General features: G+C 35.3%; 1 protein-coding gene across 3 annotated transcripts in view; it reads right to left on the minus strand.

Moving 5' to 3' along the window:
* LOC145243398 (rho guanine nucleotide exchange factor 3-like) overlaps positions 1-23,773 on the minus strand; it is a 103,687-nt gene that overhangs the window by 38,841 nt on the left and 41,073 nt on the right. Inside the window, exon 1 of one of the 3 annotated variants that reach the window (XM_080106247.1) lies at positions 876-1,575. The exons of the other annotated variants lie outside the window; for them this stretch is intronic. Coding sequence (XP_079962373.1) covers positions 876-989 — 114 coding nt within the window. The 5' untranslated portion in view covers positions 990-1,575. Of the gene's footprint in view, positions 1-875; positions 1,576-23,773 lie in introns of those variants that run through there. 3 annotated transcript variants of the gene reach the window in all.

Below are 23,773 nucleotides of genomic sequence, written 5' to 3' on the forward strand. Positions count from 1 at the left end.
TACACACATAATATAGTAGTTACGTTACTGTATAGTATCCTGTTTATATCTGTTAAGCATTAAACAGCCATGAGATTTAAATACACATTCTAAATATTTGCCATTAAATTAAAAAAAAAAAAAAAAAAAACAACGAATGCATATTTAATGAGGCCAGTTCCATTAGGTAATACATTTAATTATGCAAATGAGGAAGGGGAAATAAATCTCAACTTGCAAGATAATTATTCGTTTATATGGTTAACTCTAAATGTATTCAGAAAAATGTAAACAATTATCATGAATGGAAAATTATCCAACATATTTCCAAAGAATGATATCTACATAATAGTGAAAAGTTTACCTTCAGATAAAACTGGGGTTAGTATAACAATAATAGTGAGGAAACAATGTGTCATGAAATAGACTCAAGAACATCCTTGATTTCAAGCTAAGATCAAAGTGTAGTATCTATCTGTTATTGATCTGAGGAGGGCAAATCCTACTTGACCGAGGCAATTTGAATTTTTGTCCCCATTTTGGGGTGCTGACCCCCCCCCCAATTACAAACAGACCTTGTGTCTAATTCTGCCCTTGTGAGGAGGCGAGTAAAAAGGAACTTTATAAAACACACACACACACTATATATATATATATATATATATATATATATACACACACACATACATACACCAAACAAGAAAATTAATTGCAATGAAATTGATGAAATTTGAATATAAAATGATTCCTAGGATAAAATGGTTAATATAAAATGATATATTGCAATAATAATAAAAATATTTTTAGAATATTTAAAAAAAATTTTTAAAAAATAAAAATACAAATAAGATGATAAAAAGAAGAAATCGATAATTCATGCCAAATATGAAAGCTACCTTTTGATTGATTGAATTCTCCACCAAAATGGTACACGTTTCCATACACGCGTAGACGGCTTTTAACATGTCTACTTGATGACCATTGCAATTTTCTTTGGAATTCCATGGCATATTCTTTTACCGGTATTGAACTCTTCGACAAATGACACCTTTTCCCCCCCTTAATTTTGCCGTTTTTGTCGCCGTCACTATCAGAATAGATAGCATGAATGTTCGTCATAGACAAGCGGCAGTGCCACACACCGACGTTTTGAAGCTAAGGAAACGGCACACGAAAATCTCTTGGCATTAAATGAATCTGATATCGACTACTACAGAGGTATTGATTGAGAGCATAAAAATCAGCTAAACCGTGTCTCCCACGTGAAAACATTCAGTGGCGGCGGCGGCAGCAGCAGAGATTGTAATAGCAGTGAGAATACAAAAACAATGAAATGAAGATGTGAAGCATCTTTGCAACAGAACCACAAATAGCTGTCCCCCCCCCCTTTACAACAGTACTGAATTAAACTGATAATCTAATTAAAAAAAAAAAAGAAGGTGCTTTGCCATATTTTATATATTATCAAATCAATTTATATATACCTTAAAAATGAATTTGCTTCATTTCTGCTCTTGTCAATATTTAGTAACATATAGAAGCAGACAGCTCTCTATATAAGCGTGTATATACACACTTCTAAACAAAATCAGCAATGCACAATTATAAGAATATAATTGTTAATTTTTCTTTGAAAAAAAAAAAAAAAATTATATATTTATATGAGAGGAGAGAGAGAGAGAGAGAGAGAGAGAGTGAGGAGGCATGTATACACACGTGTCTATATATGGCCATTTATACGCATGTCTATATATGGTGATTTATACACACATGTCTATATATGGCCGTATGCAGATATCTACGTTTATAAATTCACATGCACACATACATGCATATATGTGCACGTATATATATATATATATGTGTGTGTGCATATTGTAAATTATGTATGCATGCATTTATATATCTGTAGTCATGTGTTAATACAGATACTTGCAGATGTGTACATTTATATACATGTGTATATAGACACAAATGTGTGCATTTATATATATATCTATACAAACACACACACACATATATATATGCACACGTGTGTGTGTGTATATATATATATATATATATTATATGCACATATGTATGTGTCTTTATACACATGGATATAAATGCACACATCTGCAAGTGTCAACATGCATATCTGTATTAATACCTGTCTACATATACGTGTATATAAATGCATGCATGCATACATAATTTACAATATGTACATATATACATGCATATCTGCATAAACATATACATTTATACATAGTGATTAAAACACACATGTCTACATATATGCAGACATCTACATTTATAAATTCACACGCACACATATCTAAACATGCACACGTGTCTATATACACACGTATATAAATGCACGCATATGCAAGTGTCAACATACGCATCTGTATTAATACAGATGCATGTGTTTATATACCTATACAAATGCATACATACATCTTAATTTAAAATATGCACAAATATGCATATATGCATGCCCACATCTACACGCATACCTGTATAAATGGATACATATATACACACATCTATATAAGGCCATATGCAGACATCTACATTTATAAATTCATATGCACATATAGATATATATGTGCATATGCTTATAAATGCACACATATGCAAATGTCTACACACATCTGCATTAACATATATGTATATGTCTACATATATATTTATATAAATGCATGCATCTTACTTTACAATGTGCACATATATACATGAAAACATATGCACAAGGCTCCATGCACACCCGAATTAAAAAGATATGTACACGTTTGTTTTTGCATGCACATCTTTATAGATGCATAATTTTGCATCTATATGCATACAAAACTATATGGGCATATGCACAAAGGTCATTAATCCACATATGTGCATACATACATATTTGCAAACATGCATGCACAATCTGATATATATATATATATATATATATATATATATATATGCATGTGTACAAGCAGACATATGCATGTCTATATAAGAGTCTCTAAATAGGCATGTATATTAAATTGTTGAAAAGCAATTAAATATTGCGATAAAATGTTTTTCCACATTTTATATAGTATTGATTAATTCCATTTATACACACTTTAAAATGATTTTATATTCTTGTCATTATTTATAAACATATTGTAGCAGTTGCACAGATTTATATATAAGCATGCATGCACGCTTCTAAATCAAATGAATAATGCATAAACACACACGGCTATATATAGTAATATATGCACATATGTCCATACATGGACATTTATACACACATGTCCATACATGGGCATTTATACACACATGTCCATATATGGGCATTTATACACACATGCCCATATATGGGCATTTATACACACATGCCCATATATGGATATTTGCACACACATGCCCATATATGGATATTTGCACACACATGCCCATATATGGATATTTGCACACATCTACAAAATCATGTGCATACATACATGTACATGTCTGCCTAAGCACACTCACATAAATGCACGCATATAGCTACATGCACATCTAAAAATGCATATAAAACCATAAATATGCATATTCACAAGGGTCTTAAATTAATATGTGCATACATGCACATATATGCAGAAATGCATGCACAATCCTACATAACTATATCTGCACATGCATTTCTATAAAAAAACATACACATTTATGTAACCGTCTTCAAATGAGTATATATATATATATATACACACACATGCATAAATCAACATATATAAAGGCATATACATGTACATCTATAAACGGACATGTATAGAAGTTATGTAAATTTATGCGCGCGTGTGTGTATGTGTGTGTGTGTACATACAGATTTAAAGACTGTCACATAAATGTGCATGTTTTTATGTGTATCTGTGTGCACATATGGATATGCATAAAGTTTTGCAGGTTTACATACAAACATGGACAACTACATATATTCCCAATGATGCTGGGTTAAAGAGAGCTGAGAGGGAAAAGATAACAAAATACCAAATTCTCATGTATAACATGAAAAGAAACTGGAATCTTAGGAAGATCTCCATCATTACAGTAATTATAGGAGCAACCAGACTCATGAAACAGAATTTCAAAAACTACCTGGCAAATATACCCAGTGAACCAAGCACAAGAGAGATACAAACAATTGCACTTGAAGGGATGGTTAGAATCTTAAAAAGATCTCTCGGTTGGAACGTTTGAGATAGCAAGTAAATGTTTAGTATTTGATAGGATGCCCTTTCCTCAGCAAAAACAAAATAAAAAAAAATACATGCATATATATATATATATATATCCACAATCATACAACATCACAGCCCACACAAACCATGAAAGTCACATGTGAGAAGCCCCAAACTGGAGTTCTCTTGCAGGATGTTATCTTCCTAATAAGTGTAAAAGTGTAAAATCCTACTCACGATACATGGTGCGGAGTTTTTTTTATAGCTAGATGACTACACACCTTATCAAGAGTAGTCCCATTCCACAATTTTCTGCGCATCACATTTCGCATGATCTGCATTAATACAATAGAATTATGTATGCACATGTTTATGTGTATGTATGTACATATGTGAATTTAAGACCTTATATGTGGTGTGATGACTCGAGTGGCAGTGTATTTGCCTTGCATGCAAGTGACTAGTTCAGAATCCTGAGATATGGACATGTCCTAGTCAAGTGTCGAAAGGAGGACAAAACTTGTGTCTAAGGCTTTCATGGTTTGTGTGGGCTGTAGTGTTGTCTGATTATGAAAATAGTTATATAGTATCTCACATTAAATCTAATATATATTAATGGATACTTCCTGTAGAGATGTTTGTGCAAGAAGTTTATAGTGAGATAAGGGCTACACAATCTCCTAAACTGATATTGGTGACAAGAAATCGAGGGTAACTAGAAACAATGACCGGATAAGCAGAAAAAGACTGGCATTATTTCAGAATTTTCCTTCTTCTGGACTAGTCGCATAATCAAAGCTTTAGAGTTAAGTCTACCCTTTTTTTTTTAAACATAGGATTCACCACTTATCAAGGCCCAGGGCCACTCAAGGATAAGGGTTATTGCGTGTACAGTAATCAATGGGATAATATTGTAGTAATCGTTAGTAATGGAGATTTGATAAATTGGATTACTTAAGGAGGCAGTTTATCAGGAATTTGTTTATGTTGGACTTGAAGACATCCAAGTTGTAGTCATGTGGGAAACAGGCAAACAGAAGAGAGTTCCACAGATGTGCAGTTCTAAGAAAGAAGCTTTGTTCATGGAATCTACGTTTTGATTTAGGCACAGATAAAGAGTGAGGAAAATTATTGACAGTGGTTTCAGCTAGACGGATGTTTTTCGTGAAAGATTGGCGAGGGGGAGACCAGAGATTGGAGCTCAAACGAGCACTTGCCATGAAAATAACGATAAAACAAAGACAGGCATGCAACGACTCTTCTGTGGGAGAGAGGTTGCAGGTTCCCCACTAAGCTACAAAGTCTATTTTGTACTCTGTCAAGACAGGATAAGCTGTTTTTAGCAGCTCCTGACCAGATGTGGCAGCAGTACTCCATCCTTGGATGTACTTGGCTTTTATATAGATTGAAAATTGCATCAGCAGGGAGATATCTACTGGAGCGGTAGAAGGATCCCACCATTTTTCCAGCGACCTTGGTAACAGATTTGATGTACGTGTTCCATTTCAGACCAGGAGTAAAGGTCAATCCTAGAAGCTTGTCAAAACATGGAGCCTCCCCAAGACGAGAGCCATCCATTTCAATTGATGCCAGATGGGGATCAGAGCGTTGATGATGTAAAGATAGGAGCTTGGTTTTAGATGCATTAAAAGTAACCAGCCACCTATTCTCCCACTGTACTGTGCGCTCAAGATCAGAGGAGAGAGATTCAGAGAGAACTTTGTCATTTACGGCCTTTGATGTGTTGCCATAGATAGTTGTGTCATCAGCATAAAATGTCAACGAATGATCTAAGTATGTGTTTTGGGAGATCATTGATGTAGATCAGGAAGAGAGTTAGGCCCAGGATGGACCCCTGGGGGACTCCAGCATTAATACTCTGGGCTTCTGATTTCTGCCCATCAACCACAACTCTTATGAGCCTATCAGAGAAAACTGATTTAATAATTGAGAAAACATTTCCAATTATACCGTAACTGGAAATCTTGTGAAGTAGGCCTTTATGCCACAACGATATGTCAAGAGCAATTGCCCTAGAAAGGAAGCCTTTGTCGAGAGATTGTGTTGTAGCACATCTGTAGATCTAGCAGAACGGAAACCATATTGCATGTCACTAAGAAGGTTATTTCTGCTGAGGTGGTTGACTATTTCTTTATTTAATATGGATTCCAGCAACTTATTCAGGATGCACAGGAGACTTATTGGTGTGTACTGAGAGGGAGTTTATCTATTACCAGAGTTCTTAAATACAGGGCATACTGATGAGGTTTTCCAGGGTGTTGGGAAGCAATTCTCCTTAAGACAATGCTTAAACAGTTTTGTAAGTATGGGGGCAAGTTCTGGTTGAAGATTTTTTAACACTATAATTGGAATGTCGTCAGGACTAGTTGCTTTACTGAAATCAAGGTTCTTAATTAGCTTGGCAACATCATGCATAGATATTTGTATGTCACATAGTGTGTTGTCTGTTATAGGAGAAAATACGGGGGGTTGATGGCCTTGGTCGCATAGGGTAGAATTAGCTGCAAAGTTCTTAGCAAATAGTTTGGTTTTGTCTGATGCTGATGAGATGACCTCAAGTCTATTGATGATGTTTGGGATAGAACGCACGCTTCTGTTCAGGATCCTGTTTGCTATTTGCCAAAACTGGTGGGAATCAAGCTGCTGCTCAGCTACTTTGGATTTAACGGACTGAGCATATAACTCTCTGGCATTTTTTATTACTCTTTTACATTGGTTGCTAGCAGTCCTGAAAGCAGCTTTAGTCTCAATACATCTATTACGTTGTTAGATATGGAAAAAGTGATATCTGTGCGCGATGGTGGCAGCACATTCTGGGAAGAACCATGGCTGGCTGTTAGGTTTTTGCTGGAAATTCTTGGATGGTATGAATCGGTCTATACCTACAATTAACCATTCTGTCAGGTCTGATACTACAGAGGACATATTCTTTTTAAACGTGCAATGTAGAGGTAGATCAGATATAAATATGTACCCTATTATTTAATCTATAGTTAAAGGGAGACTGTATAAGTTCATCTTTGACAATGGTGTTAATGAAAGTGGTGCAATAGCCCCAATATGTGTTGCATATCTTGGAACTACCAAATTCCTCATGAATGACATTTGCTGACTAGGCTTTACAAGGAAATAATAATTTGTCCCCACTTGGAATACGGGTCCCTAGTGTCCACCAGAGTTGACAAGATGTTCTGATTCTCTCGAGTGTCTACAGCATCGTGCCATCAGATATATACTATGTATTCCCTATCACGACCTTGTTCTCTATGGAGTATATGATCTCTTTGGATTAGATCTATCTACTCGCCGGAATATAACAGTTGCTTCTGTTGTCTACAGATTATTTCATGGTTCTTGCCCCACCACAATGCTACATTACCACCCGGTGCTGTGGCTGAACAGACCAAACCTGCGACGATAATCATTCACATTAGACCCTCTGCACAATCACACTGGTGTTTTCTCAGAGACATATGGGTGATCTCCTTTTGCATTTTATTCTGTAGTCCTTAGTCTGTCTTTTGCTAACGGTTTTATGACCACGGCTTAATAAAAAAAAAAAAAAAAAAGAAAAAGAACTTGAACACATCAGAATTCAGTCTGAACTTGTAATCACTTCTATGTGAATCTATAGACTGCACACACACACACACACACACACACACACAAACACACACACAAGAATGTTAAATTGAGAAATGGCTCACAAAAAAAGAAAAGTGATCAGAAAATAAGATAGTTGAACAACAATGGAGTAGCTCAGACTGGATTGCACCATGATCATTAGGTCTTAGTTTCCGGGTGACTAGAGGACAATGAAGAGAGTGTCTGCGGAAAAAAAAAAAAAAAAAAAGCGGATGCAACCGGTTCTTCAGATCAGTTGGGGTGATTGAGAGAAAAACTGAACATCAAGGATCTCCAGTCAAAAGTACATTGGAAAAATCAGGTTGAGATAGACTCAAGGAGTGTAAGTTTGGCAGAGACTTAGATCAAGTTGAGCAGACAATGTAATCTGATGGATATAGAACACTGGGTGAACAATGACTTGCCTCGATAGGAAAATGATCTCAGTTATAAGCTTAGATTCTGTATTTGAAAGACTGGAACTTAACTCAGATGTGGACACTAGCAGCAGAGCTTCAATGACACACATACATATGCCCAACAAGTCATGTACACAATATCTATAATATAAAGCGAAAATGTGTGTTAGCGTGTGCACATTTTTTTTATGCCTGGCAGAGGTCACTGTTTCTTACAACTTTTTATATACTCCGTAGATTATAATATCTCCAATTTATGAAAGGAGTTTGTGTCCATCTTATTTGAGCGACTTTTACACGCAATTTTCGCTGTATTTCCTGGTCTCCATGAGTTTGTTTGGCTTTTCTGTATAAAAAAGTGAAACTGAACCCGGAGCAAACGGGTCTTCCTGGTACCCGTGCCAGGGATGGGCTGAAAACAATGAGCTTTGATCAATGCAGGTAGAACCCGTCATATGAGACAATTGCTATTCAGTTGGACACTCCCTTTTTTATGGGTAGCTGGTTTTCCCCAACATATTGGGAAAATACGCAGAAACTGGCTCACAGCCAAAATTAAGTGCATGATTTCATTCCTCTATGGCGTGATGTTTGACCTACCTGCCTACCAAAACTTTTTTTTTCTTTTACACCTCTAAACACCCTGGCAACTCCGGGCACCCCTGCTAGTTTATACATATAAAAGGCAAAATGTGTGTTAGTGTGAGCACATTTTGTATATGTCTGGCAAAAGCTTTTTTGGAGGGGATGGTCAGGGGGGGGTCACTGTTTCCTAGAACCGTATATACTACCTAGATTATAATATCTACGATTCACAAAACGAGGTAGTGTGTATCTTCTATTTGGACGACTTTTACACGCTATTTTTGCAATATTTTTTACTCTCCACGTGCTTGTTTGGCTTTTCAGTATACAAGTGAAACTGAATCCATAGCAAAGGCAGCTCCCTGGCACTCTTGCCGGGGACGTCCAGAAAGCACAAGCTTTGATCAATGCGGGGAAAACTTGTCATATCAGAAAATTGCTATCATTTGGACAATCCCCTTTTTATGGGGAGCTGGTTTTCCCTAACATCTTGGGGAAACAAAACAAAAGATCTGGCTTGCAGCCAAAGTTAAGTGCGGGATCTCATTCCTCTATGGCGTGATGTTTGATCTCATTAAATTTACGCACCTGTGTGAACTCATTCACTTAAATTTTTAATCGCTTAATTTCAACCATTCTCAATTTCCCTGCACTCATAGCGTTGCGGTAAGTTATCAGGCTATCACTTTCTTTTCCACCTCACCTCCTGGCTTTGGGTTCGAGCCTACCTGCCTACCAAAACTTTTTCCCCCCTACATACACCAACAAACACCTGGGCACCCCGCTAGTCTATGTATATGAAAGGCAAAATGTGTGTGCACATTTTGTGTATGTCCAGCAAACACTGAGGGAGGGGGGCTGTTTCTTAGAACTCTTTATATACTACCTAGATTATAATATCTATGATTTACGAAAGGAGGTTGCGTGTATCTTTTATTTGTGCGACTTTTACATGCTATTTTCGCAATATTTCTTGGTCTCTGCATGTTTCTTTGACTTTTCCGTATAAAAAAGCAAAACTGAACCCGTAGTAAAACCAAGCTTCCTGGCACTCGTGCTGTGGAAGGTACAGAAAAGCAATCAGCTTTGATCAATGCGGCCAAAACCCGTCATATCAGACAATTGCTATTCATTTGGACACTTTTTATGGGGGAGCTGGTTTTCCCCAACATCTTCGAGGAAACAAACAAAACTGGCTTGCAGCCAAAGTTAAGTTTTCCTTGTCGCGTGATGTTTGATCTCATTAAATTTACACACCTGTCACTTAACTTTTAAATTGTTAAATTAGAACGCTTTTCACTTCTTGTCTCGTCGTGGTCGAGCGGAAAGATGTCAGGTTTTTTCACACTTTTTTCCACCTTCACCTCAAGGCTTCGGGTTCGAGCCTACCTGCCTCCCAAAACTTTTGTTCTTTTACACCGACAAACACCAGGGAAACGCTGGGCAGCCACGCTAGTATCTTCTATCTATATATATAAAAGGCAAAATGTGTGTTAGTGTGTGCAGTTTTTGTGTATGTCTGGCAAAGGCTTTTTTCCAAGGGAAGGGGGGGGGGCGCTCGGAGCAGTTACTGTTTCTTAGAACCTTTTATATGGTACCTAGATTATAATATCTAAGATTTACAAAGGGAGGACACATCTATCTTTTATTTGAATAACTTTTACACGCTATTTTCGTGATATTTCTTGGTCTACACATGTTTCTTTGGCTTTTTAGTATAAAAGCGAAACTGAATCCGTAGCATAAAAAAACTCCCTGGCACTCGTGCTAGGGACGGTCAGAAAGCAACAAGGTTTGATCAATGCGGGGGAAACCTCTTATATCAGACAAATGCTATTCATTGGACACTCCCCTTTTTATGGGGAGCTGGTTTTCCCCCCAACACAACATCTTGGGGAAACAAAACCAAAAAAACTGCCTTGCAGCAAAAGTTAACTGTGGAATTTCATTCCCTGTAATGCTTGATGTTTGGCCTCATTAAATTCACGCACCTGTCAAGTTTTTAATTATTAAAATAAAACGCTTTTCATTCCTCTCCCTTTGTGGCTGAGCGGGTAAGATACCAGCCTTTCCCCCCCCCTTTCTTTTCCACCTTCGTGTCAAGGCTTCGGGTTCCTACCAAAACTTTTTTTTTCTCTTTTACACCTCCAAAACACCCGGGAAACGCCGGGCACCACTGCTAGAAGAAGAAGATAAAAGACAAAATGTGTGCACAGTTTTTGTATGTCCGGCAAAGGTTTTTTGAGGGGGGTTCTCTGTGGGGGTCACTATTTTTCATAACTTTTTATATACCATCTAGATCATAATATCTAGAATTTGCAAACGCTTTTACAAAATTCTTGCTATTTTGGCTCCCCTCATGTGTGCGTCTTTTTTGTATAAAAGCAAAACTAATCTGAAGAGAAGGTGTTGTTCCCGGCTTTTGTACCAAGAACGTCCAGAAAGCAATGATGTTTGATCAATGCGGGGGAGGGAGGCCTTATATCAGACAATTGCTATTCATTTGGATACTGATTTCACAAACCCCCCAACATCTTGGAGAAACAAAACCAAAAAAACTAGCTCGCAGCCAAAGTTGGGTAAACAAACCCAAAAAAACAGTTTTGCAGTAAAAGTTAAGTGCAGATTTCATTCCCTCTATGGCAAGATATTTGATCACATTAAATTCACGCACATGTCAATTAAATTCACGCACATGTCAATTAAATTAAAACGTTTTTCTGTTACTCTCTCTTGCTGGCCGAATGTTAATGTGTCAGATTTTTTTCACACTTTATTTTCTACCTTCGCCTCAGGGCTTCTGGTTCGATCTTACCTACCGACCAAAACCATTTGTTTATTTTTTTGTTTTTCCGATTTTATAAAGAAGTTTAACACCGCTTTTTTTTTATTTTATCATATTTGTTTTCATCTACCCCCCCCCAACACACACACCTCCAAACATCCAGACAACGCCGGGCATCCCCGCTAGTCTATAATATAAAAGCGAAAATGTGTGTGTGTTTGCTTGTGTGCGCATTTTTGTGTATATCCAACAAAGGCTTTTTTACGAGGCGTGCTCGATGGGGTCACTTATTCTTAAAACTTTTTATATAATGTCTAAATTATAATATGTACGAGTTATGAAGGGAGGTTGATTCTATCTTTAATTTGGGCAACTTTTACACGCTATTTTCGAGATTTTTTTCACTCGTCATGTCTTTGTTTCGCTTTTCAGTATAAAAAAGCAAAACTAAATCCGTAGCATTAGCTCCCTGGCACTCGTGGCAGAAGTTTTAAGACAAGCAATAAAATTTGATCAAAGCGGGGGAAACCACTTATATCAGACAATTGCTATTTCATTGGAACACTAGGGAGCTGGTGCCCCCCCCCACCTCCAACATCTTGGGGAAACAAACAGACAAGATTAGGGAAAGAAAACAAAAAACAAAAACGGCCTTGCAGCGAAAGTTATCTGCCGGATATGTTTGACCTCATTATCATTAAATTCGCGTACCTGTCAATTAAGTTTTTATTGTCAAACTAAAATACTTTTCTGTTACTCTGCCGTCATAGGCGAGCGGGTAACATGTCAAGATATTTTTCCACCTTCGCCTCAAGGTTCTAGGTTTGATCCTACCAACCAAAACTTTTTTTTTTTCTTTTACCACATGGGTGATGCCAGGCACCCCACATTGTTGTTTTTTTTTTTGTTGTTTTTCCGATTTTTTTAAGAAGATTAACAGTTTTTTTTTTGTTTAAATCTAACCCCCCCTACACCCACACATCCAAACACCCGAGTAATGCTAGTTTATATATATAAAGGACAAAATGTGTGTGTGTGTGTGTGTGTGTGTGTGTGTGTGTGTGTATGTACACTTTTTATGTATATATCCGCAAAAGGCTTTTTTCTGGGGGCTGCTCGCTCAGCTCCCTCATTCTTAAAACTTTTTATATGACCTCTAAATCATAATATCTAACCAACTGAGCTAATACAACGTACATGAAATTTAGTCAGTTTTTCAACTATTTAAAATAAATCAGGTCATGACATAATCTGATGCATGCGTAGAACCGGTCGTCGTTACGAGAGGACCGTTTTTGTTGACCCCTCCCCCACTGTCGAAAATTGTCGCTTTCGGGGTGAAAAAATTAACGTTTTTGGACAATTTTTCGAGCGAAGGATGGAGCTTCAATATGATACCGAGTTTGTGAATTTTCGTCATGTCTGTTGAAAGTTTTTAGCGGATACACAAACACACATACATACATACACACATTTTCGCTTTTATATATATAGATAAAGTGAAACTAAATTCAAGCGGTGTGTTCTCGGCATTGTGCCGGGAAACGTCCAGAAGCAATCAGCTTTGATCAATGTAGGGACCAAACTCCTTATATCAGACAATTGCTATTCAATCTGGACAATGGGGAGCTGGTTTTCCCCTCCCCAACATCTTGGGGGAAAAAAGCCAGTCAAAGTTGGGTAAACAAACCCAACAAAAGTTAAGTCCGCTACTTCTATTTGACCTCATTAAATAGAAGCAGCAGAGTTAACTTTTATTGCACCCACGTGTCAATTCTGTTTTTAATACTTAAATAAATTCAAACGTGTTTCCGTTGTATGTCGCAGTGGCCCAGTGGTTAACGTCGCACTGTTTTTTTTTCACACTTTCATTTCCAACTTTGCCTCAAGGGTTCGGGCTCGATCCTCATACTCACCTACCAAAAATTTTTTTTTATTTTAACCCCCACCCACCACCGGAGTTTTGATTTACCCAAAACCACACACACCTCAAAACACCCGGGCATCGCCGGGTACCCCCCCCCCGCTAGTCTATATATATAAACGGCAAAATGTGTGTGACCATTTCGTATATGTCTCGCAAAGGCTTCTTTCGCACACGCTCCCGAGGTAATTACGATTGTTTAGAACTTTTTATATAGCCCCTAGATAATAATATCTATGATTTGGGAATGCGGGTTGCCTCTACATTTATTTACTCGACTTTTATAAGATTCGCGCTATTTCGCTCTGTCCCCTGTTTGTCCTGCTTTTTAGTATAAATAAAGTGGAACTAAATTCAAACGGTATGTTCTCGGCATCGCACCAGGAAACGCCCAGAAGCAATCAGCTTTGATCAATGTGAGGACAAACTCCTCATATCAGACAATTGCTATTCAATCTGGACAATGTGGAGCTGCCCCCTCCTCAACGTCTGTTGAGGAAAAAACCTGTCAAAGTTGAGTAAACAAACCCAAAGGCTGCCTAGCAGCAAAAGTTAACTGCGTGACTTCTATTTGACCTCATTAATTAGGTCAAATAGAAGCAGCAGAGTTAACTTTTATTGCGGCCACCTGTCAATACTTAAATAAATAAATTCAAACGTGTTTCCGTTGTATGTCGCCATGGCCCATTGGTTAACGTCGCACTTTTTTTTTTCACACTTTCATTCCCAACTTTGCCTCAAGGATTCGGGTTCGATCCTCATACTCACCTACCAAAATTCTTTTTTTTATTTTAACCCCCACCCACTACTGGAGTTTTGATTTACCCAAAACCACACACACCTCAAAACACCCGGGCATCGCCGGGTACCCCCACTAGTCTATATATATAAAAACGAAAATATATATATGTATGTGTTTGCATGTCTTCTAAAAACTTTCAACAGACTGAACAAAAATTCACAAATTGGTCTCATATGAAAGCCCCATCCTTCGCCCGACAACGAAAAATTGGCCAAAAACGTTAATTTTTTCACCCTGAACTCAGCACTTTTCTACTCAGCAAAAATCGTCCTCTCATGACAAGATTGGTTCTACGCATGCGTCAGACGACGTCATAACCTGATTTAGTTTAAATATTTGAAGAACTGACACAATTTCATGTACGTTGTGTTACCTCAGTTGGTTAGAGCGTTGGGTCATTATCTAAAGGTTTTGGGTTCGAATTGTGGTGTGAGATGTCTTTTTTTTTTTTTTTTTTCCGATTTTTTAAATTTTAATATTGAAGCGGGGTTATTTAAGCCATTTTTCACGTAATGTTCGTTTTTCTGTTTTTTTTTACTTTGCTTATTCTTAGGTTTTCATTAACACCCCCCACCGACCACACACCCAAAAACACCCAGGTACCCACTGATTTTTTAAAGCAGTTTTAACGTTCGTTTTTCTGCTTTCTTTTTTGTTTTTTCGATTTTTACATTTAACATCGTTCGTTTGCCTTACGTTAGTTCTTTTTGTGTTTTTTTCTCGATGTTTTGATTACTCCCCCACTCCCACCGACCGGGTACCCCCTGCTTTATTTTTCAGATAAGTTTTAACGTTCGTTTTTCTGTTTTTTGTTTTTGTTTTTACTTCGCTTATTCTTAGGTTTTCATTAACACATTACTCCCCCACCCCCACCGACCGGGTACCCCCTGCTTTATTTTTCAGATAAGTTTTAACGTTCGTTTTTCTGTTTTTTGTTTTTGTTTTTACTTCGCTTATTCTTAGGTTTTCATTAACACCCCCTACCCGGCCACACACCTCCAAACACTTGGGCAACGCTAGTCTATATTATAAAAACCAAAATGTGTGTATGTATGTTCGCTTTTTGTGTATGTCCAAGAAAAGCTTTTTTCAGGGAAGCGCTCGGTCGGCTCACAACTTCCTAAAACTTTTTATATCACATATAAATCATAATATCTCTGTGTTAACAACGGAGGTCGCCTGTTTATTTAATTTGCTCCACTTCGGGAAGATAAATATTCAACAGTTTTCGCTCGCCGCATGTGGATTAAGCTTTTTTGTATAATAAAAGCGACACTAATTCTGGCGGTATTTTTCTTGTGGCGATTGCCGGAATGTCCGAAAGCAATCAGCTTTGATCAATGTGGAAATATTTTCGTTATATCAAACAATTGCTATTTAATTTGGACTAGGGGAGCTTGTCCCCCCCCCCCACATCTTGGGAAAATAAAAATAAAAAAAGCGTTCCCGCAGTAAATGAAATACTATCCTGCAGTTAAAGTTGACCTCATTAAGTCATTAAAACGTGCACCTGCCAAATCTAAGTAATTAAATAAATTCAAACGTGTTTCTGTTAGTATCTCTCGGTGGCCCAATGGTTAACATCGCATGCTTTTTTTTTCACACTTTTATTTCCAACTTTGCCTCAAGGGTTCGGGTTCGATCCTCATACTCATCTACTAAAACTTTTTTTTTTGTAAAATATTTCAGTCAGAGGGTCATTCTCAAGATAGCTGTGTTGGGGCCTTTTTTTAAAAAGAAAACAATGTAAATGAAAAAAAAAAAAAAAAAAAAAAAATCCAGAAATATTTATTTCAAACTTACAACACTTATGTTTACATGAAAACCAATGAACATCATATGCATACACACACTTAAACAGCAATACTTAAATGAACTGGTCCCTTTATAAAAGGAAACTACTTTTATGCCAAAAAACAAAAAAGAAAGTCAGGGATTAGTTTGATGTTGTACAGTAGAATCCCAGGATCCAGCATTAATCCGTTCTGGGGTTGGTGAAATTGCCATATAGCAGGGCTTAAGCAAAATTTTATATTAAAAATTAGTAATAAAATACAGTACAGTACACATGTATATAATCAAATAACACTATAAATAACACCGTAAGGCAAAGTAAATACCGTAACCAGGGTCCGGAAGAACATTGTAACCTTGAGAAAAAACATGTATCCCAGGGTTCTACTGTATTTATATTTTAAGTAAAACAAATTCAACTTTAGACTAATCTCTGCCAAGTCAGATTTGCTACTAAAGTCAAATTATTCATGAGCATGGAATTGTCTTTTATTTACATTTGCTGACTGCTTCAAGAATCGTGACAATGTCACAAGATGAGTTGAAGCACCACTACCTCAATAATAACACACAGTTTAATTTGTTTCAACAACAGTATTTCTTGAGAGCAGCTTAAAGACCTTTTATCTCTTTATTTCTGTTGTTTGCCACTAATATACAAATTAGGTGACATTTGTCATTGAAGAATGTTTGCTTCCAGTAGGAATTGGCCATTACAAAAAGTGACAAATTTTAAACTTCCTGAAACTTGTAAATCATAGGCTTTATTACTAACCCTCCAAAAATATGTCTAATTCTTAAAGTTAGACAAGCTTAGCATTAGATCTAACAAAACTAGATTCAATTCTGCTTAGCCAGTGAATAATCAAAAATTTCAGTCTGTATTCTTTGCATAAAAAATTCCAATCAATTTTATTGATTACATATTCTATCCAACCTGATAATCCTTTCAGTAATAGACACTCTCAGAAATTCACTATTAGTTTTCATTGGATAAGCAAGAGATGATTATTCAATTAAATTGTTTTCTTTCGTTTTTTTTTTTTTACAATTATGAAAATTGTTGCTAAAATAAATTCGCAAGATACGTACTCATTCACATATTTCACTTTACTTAAATTAATACTTTCTTCTACACTTTTTTTCATAACAAAGTAAAGTGATTTTCCCCTATCACATTGACATTTACAGCTTTCTATTCGAAAACTGCATGTACGAATCTGCTTCAGCAATAATTTAGGCTAATTTTTGATGCAGGTTTTTAGAAATATGTGTTTGTTTTATTTACTTTCAATAATTTTTTATATATTTTCCTCAGCGTGACAACCTTTCTTAATAGTCATCCATACAAGAAGTTAGAGGTATTTTCATTCAAATTCACAAATCTACTACCACTGTTCAGATACCATATATGGGTTTGTGTAAATATGAATAAGTATGATTTGTTCACTGTTAAAAATAACAATTGCTTATTCCATACAATAATGCACTAATTTCATGTTCATAAGAACGTTATCACCTCTGTTTATGCTTTTTAAAAATGGTATCGCCTGATCAAAAATGCAATGCATGCAAAACAAATTTAAAAATTTCATTTGATACCAATATTTTATCGAACATAAAACTCAAACTTACTTGGTCTTTGGGCTAGGATCAAAGTGTAGTATTTGTTCTATCCAAAGATGATGAAAGGAACATTCCAACCCACATCATCCAACTCTGACACCACCCCTCTCAAATTTTTTTTCTTATGAACACCTAATAAAATTTAGGTAAAAACTAAGAGAAATCTGCATTTTCAGCTATATTTGAATAAAGGAGCACATTTTTTTTTTTTTTTTAGAGGATTGGTTTCGGTCCAGAAATAAGAAATATGTGTGCCGCAACACCCTATTTTGGAACCCTGACATTTTAGAAAACTTGCAATTTGGTGGCTAAAAATAATCCTCTTGGGCCTAAATTTTGCCTCAGTATGTTTTCAAGCATGAGGAATCCAAAAACCATATTTAGAAAGGCATCAAATAAAAGGAAAGACCTTGTTTTCACCAATTCATGTGCCACTGCGGCACTTTTTAAGAGGTCGTTCAGCTCTCCAAAGCAGAGCAACAAAAAGGATAACTGTGGTGTTTTTCTTGAAACAACTTTTGAATTTTTTTAAATAAAATAGGATGAAACTTTCATAAAATCAAAAAATATCTTTTGGCATTACCATTATTTTGGCGTATTTAAATGCCAAAATTTGACATTTTTCAAAACATTTCTTAAAATTTTTTAATGTTTGTTTATACAGATAAATTTCATATTAACATTTTTCAAACTATAAGATTTATGATAAAAACCAAAAAAAAAAAGAAATAAATAATCCCAGGTCACACCGGATATAGAGCTATTAATTTGATTCCTCTTTTTTTTTTACTACAAGACAAATTTTCAGAGGCTTACAAATATGCTAACAAACAGTACTTCATTTCTTTATGACATTTTTGAACAATAAACAGCCTTTGCAGTCAATTAGCACAACTCATAAATGATCACTTGCATTTTCAAACAAACATTCATAATTTATTTTTTTTTTATTCTGATAAATAATTTCTGTAAATATAAATTCTATAACAAAATTTTGACTCTAGACCAAGACACGTTACATTTAACAAATTATTTTACTTTTTCTACCTTCATAAAAGTACCGATTCTCAACAAGTTAAAAACATTGTGTTATATAACATGATTTTTCACTGAAAGCAAACAATATTCTCAGGATTAATTCTGTAATTCCTTAATTCGCCTGCTACTGCATCTACCCGCTTCTTATGTCACTGGCAGAAGACAGCAGCAGCAGTTCATTGATAGGGTTACAAAATGATTGTTTCAACTAATAATTTTAAACTACAAATTCTTATGTAAAATATCCGATTCTCTCTCACCCATAAAGAGTGCCAACATAACAGCTCAAGATAGTTTGTGTGAAGACTAACTTAGAAACTGAATTGACTTTTAACAGTTCAGTCATGCCTGCACAAACTTCCATCATTTTTTTTCCTGCTTTTAATTGCCACTTGGACCTAGGGTTTTTTTTTACATGGAGTTCACCACTTATCAAGGCCCAATGGCCACTCAGGGATAAGGGTTATTGTGTGTACAGTAATCAAAGGGATAGTGTAGCAATAGTATTGGAGAATTGGTAAGGTGTCATTACTTAGTGGGGGGGGGTTCATCAGGAATTTGTTTGTGTTGGACTTGAAGACATCCAGGTTGAAGTCGGGAGGGAAACAGGCAAGTGGAACAGAGTTCCACAGGCGTGCAGTTCTAAGAAAGAAACTTTGTTCATGGTATCTACGTTTTGATTTAGGCACAGATAGGGAGTGGGGAAAATTATTGATGGTGGTTTCAGCTAGTCGGGTGTTTTTTGAGAAAGATTGGTGAGGGGGGACCAGAGAATGGAGCTCAGACGAGCACCTGCCATGGAAGTAACGATAGAACAATGACAGGCTCGCTACGTCTCTTCTGTGGGAAAGAGGTTGCAGGGTAGAGAAAAGGGCATCCCCCACCAAGCCACGAAGTCTATTTTGTACTCCGTCAAGGCAGGATAGGCTTGGGTTATCATTCGTATATAAAAAAACACAGTGCTTTTGTGTTATCTAGAATTCATCACATCTGCTAAGGTAATGGGAAGATACCTTCTTAGGCATTTACATTTACTTTCAGAGGGAAAGATGGATTTCTTTCCTCATATGCTCTCATCCGTTAGGGACTGTGGACAAGATTAACAAAGACATTTGGGAAGAAAAATTTATTTTTATCAATTCCATTTCATTATTTAAATAAAACTTTTAATTAACATACTAGACTACCTGTGTCTTGTCGGGTCAGTATATGTTATAGCTAGCTATGGAATAGTGAGTATACGGAATTACTGTATAAGCGTGATATTCGTGAGAGAAAGTACTTTTAAAAATTATGTTAATGGAGCAAGAATATATATCTATATTTTGTTACATAGCAGAAACATTTTTGTGAAAGTATATTAAAATAAAAATTAAAAAAAATAGATAGATAGATATATAGATAGACTTTTTGAGTTGTTTCAACATTAAACCTAATTATACTTCCAACATGTATGTGTATGTGAGTATACACTTTGCTCATTAAGATTGAGCCAACCCCAACTACAACATGTTTTAGGTAATCCATGAGGCACAACTTTGTGTCGCACACACTTCAAATGTCATCATTCACTGCAGCAATCATGCACTTGATATGCAGGTTCAGGAAGGCATCTGGCAGCAGATAGCCAGTACACCATTACGTGGAGTACCGCCTTGTTGCCTACCTGCCTGGTGAGTTTAATCGGGAGTGCATCTCCTACAGTGAATTAATCATACCTCTAGATACCAATCTGGAAATTTCTACAATTTGGCGTGTATATAATTATTACTGTGATAATTTTTTTTTTTAAAGCCTACAGACACTAGTGTTTCATCCTTTCAGGAATCATCAGTGCAGGGTATCATGATTACCGCCGGTAAAGACATTCGAACCTGGATATGAAGCCATCTCTGACTCCATTAGCAAGGACTCTCACAGCTAACTTTAACCGCAAGAAATATTGTTGAAATTTAAACATTTATTTTTTAAATATCGAGACATCCGTCCATAGTAATCTAATGATTATAACATTATTATCTGCGCATGCGAGCTTAAGTGACCGACTTACATTTCAACTTTAAAGTGCGCAAGAATAAGAACTGAGTTCTTAAAAGGGGGTGAGATAATTATTTACTATAATGATTATTAAATACCTACAGACACTAGTGCTTCATCCTTTCGGGAATCATCAGTGCAAGGTGTCACGATTACATACATACATATATATATATATATATATATATATATATATATATATATATATATATATATAAAAATAATGAAAAAATATTTATTGATGGATGTTTTACTTAGCAAACTAAGTATCATCATATTCATTGAATGCAAAGTTAGGTATTAATACAGATTAGTTTCATTATTTTGTAACTATAGCATAAAGCATTTACCATGAGTCAATGGCTATAACTTTTGCCCATTTCTAGCAAGATAAAAGTCTAGTTTCCATAATCCTCAAAGTATTGAAAATATTTACAAGTAGTTTTAATGTCTTTGAACTGTCAATTACAGATTCTAATGCAATAAAAAGACTAAGCTAGTTTAAACTGTAAAATACTAAAGTAAATAGGTAGAAAGTAACTGCTATTGCATTTGGTTACAATTACTTAAAAAAATTCAGTCTTCTTTTTTTTTTATTCTTCTTCTTAACCAACTGGCTAACAATAAAGACTTCACTTTTTTTTGCTTTGGAAAAAATATATTTAACCTTTTTGAATAATTATGATGATCAAGAATTACATTGCCTAAAAAGTTTTCAGCAAAACATGTTATAAAAGTAAAAACATTTGTAATCTTGGCAAAAAATTTCGAATGGACTAAAAAAAAACACTTAAGAATAATTTTATCAGATTCCTCATTTAGATAAAAATAAATCTAAAAACAATATAAGATGATTTTCATTTTCAGATGAAACAATAGTTGAAATATGTGTTACTCATTAAAAGAAAAAAATTAGTTTTAAATCACGCACAATTATATACTGGATAAATAAATTTTTAAAATTATGTAAATTGATCAATTGAGTTTTTATTTATTTTTTTATATATATAAAAATATTTGTTTTATTTTGTTTGAAACCAATTCCAATTTGCAATGGAAATACAAATAAAAATTATTTTAAACAATTTGGGATGCTACAAATGTACTTTTTTTTTTTTTTAATTAGCTTTAGTTTTGCTCATGTATGTTCATTTTGTTTATGTTAAAACTCTTTAAAAAAAAAGTATAATCTAGAAATGTAAGGAGGAAAAAAATGATATACAAAAAAGAACGATTCATAAAATGCCAATGTGAAAAAGAATGCATTTATGGTTGTTTTTATCGTGTTTTAAACACTTTGGGATGCTAAAAATATACAATGTTCTTTTTTTTCTTTTTTTTTTTAATTATCTTCGGTTTTATTTATGTACATCTGTTTTGTTTATGTTAGAATTCTTTAAAAAAAAAAAATGAGGAAATGTAAAGAGAAAAATTATATATATAAAAAAGAACAATTTGTAAAATGCCAATGTCAAAAAAAAAAAAATGTTTTTATTTGTTTTGTCATGAGTATGTCAAGATGCTAGATATCTACACAAGCACAGAATTTTTGAAACAGGAAGTGGAAAATCGGAAACACAATTTCAACGACCAGGCAAGCTGATCTTATATATATATATATATATATATATAAACTACTAAGATTTTTTTTTTTTAATTTTCTTCCTTTGAAGATTGTAACGCTGGGTATGGGGCAGCCAAACCAGTTGCCAACATTGCCCTGCTTTTTATTGAAACTAATTGAGAGCTCTTTTTAGTATCCTCACTGTTCTCTTAAGTGCAATTGTCTGGATCTTTCTTGCACTTGGTTCACAAGGAATATTAGTTAGGTAGGGCTTCAGGTTTTTCTTCATAAGCCCTATGGCATCTATAATAACTGGTATGATTGATATCTCCTTAAGATTCCGGTTTCTTTTCATATCACATGAGACCTTGATAATTTGGTCTGTTTTTTTCTTTCAGCTTTGCTCAGACCACCATCATTAGGGACACTCACTTCAACCAAGGTTGCCACTCTTTCCGACTTATTCCATATAACTATGTCAGGTTTCACAGCAGCATTTTCAAGGTAGATGACTGTAGGGATTACATGGTCGTAATGTATGGTATATAAGTCATTTCAAACTGTTCTTTCAGGTTGATGTTCCCAGGACTTGCTGCTACACTGGATGTTTAATTTTTTAGAGATGGTCCAGTGGAGGTACTTAGATACTCCATCATATCTCGCTGTGTAGTAGCTGTCCCCCAAAAGAACCTTGCAACTTGATATCAGATGACTCACACTTTCCAATTCTGTATGGCAGAACCTGCATTTGTTGTCATTAATGAGACTTGCCATTTTCTTGAATGCATTGGTCATCAATCCCTGGTCTTGAGCAGCTATTATAATCCCTTCCTGATCATCGTCGAGGGATCCCCTTTTGAGCCAGTCCAAGGAACCTTCTTTGTCTATGTATTCTTGAGAGAGTTCCCTTCCAAAATACTTTGCACGCTGATGTAAAGTGTGTGTGCATGTGTAAGTTATTTTAAACAAAATTTTTTTAAAAGAGAATGGCAAGTGTGTGTGCGTGTGTGTGTGTGTGAACACGTGCATGTGAGTCAAGAGTTACATAATAAAACAAACATGATGTGCATTTTAAAAATTATTTCCTCTTTCTCCTTCCACCTCAGATTTCAGAGAGTAAAACAGGATTTTTACTTCAGGAAATAATTAACTTTGAATAGTTTGTCTCACAGAAAATTACAAATACATATTAGCAAGAAAACTTTACATTATAAGACAAATAGGCAAGATGTTTTTCTTTTTTTAAATGATAATTTACTTTTCCAATGTGTGTAGATTATGAGTTATCAGACAAAACAAAATGTTAGAGAATCAATACATTTCATTTTTATTTTGGAGAATAATTAACTTTTAAGACTAGAATTCAATTTCAGAAAAAATTTTTACTGTCAAAACCAGTATCT

Source organism: Euprymna scolopes, chromosome 22, assembly GCF_053919585.1.
Source record: "Euprymna scolopes isolate OS-2025 chromosome 22, ASM5391958v1, whole genome shotgun sequence".
NCBI lineage: Eukaryota > Metazoa > Mollusca > Cephalopoda > Sepiida > Sepiolidae > Euprymna > Euprymna scolopes.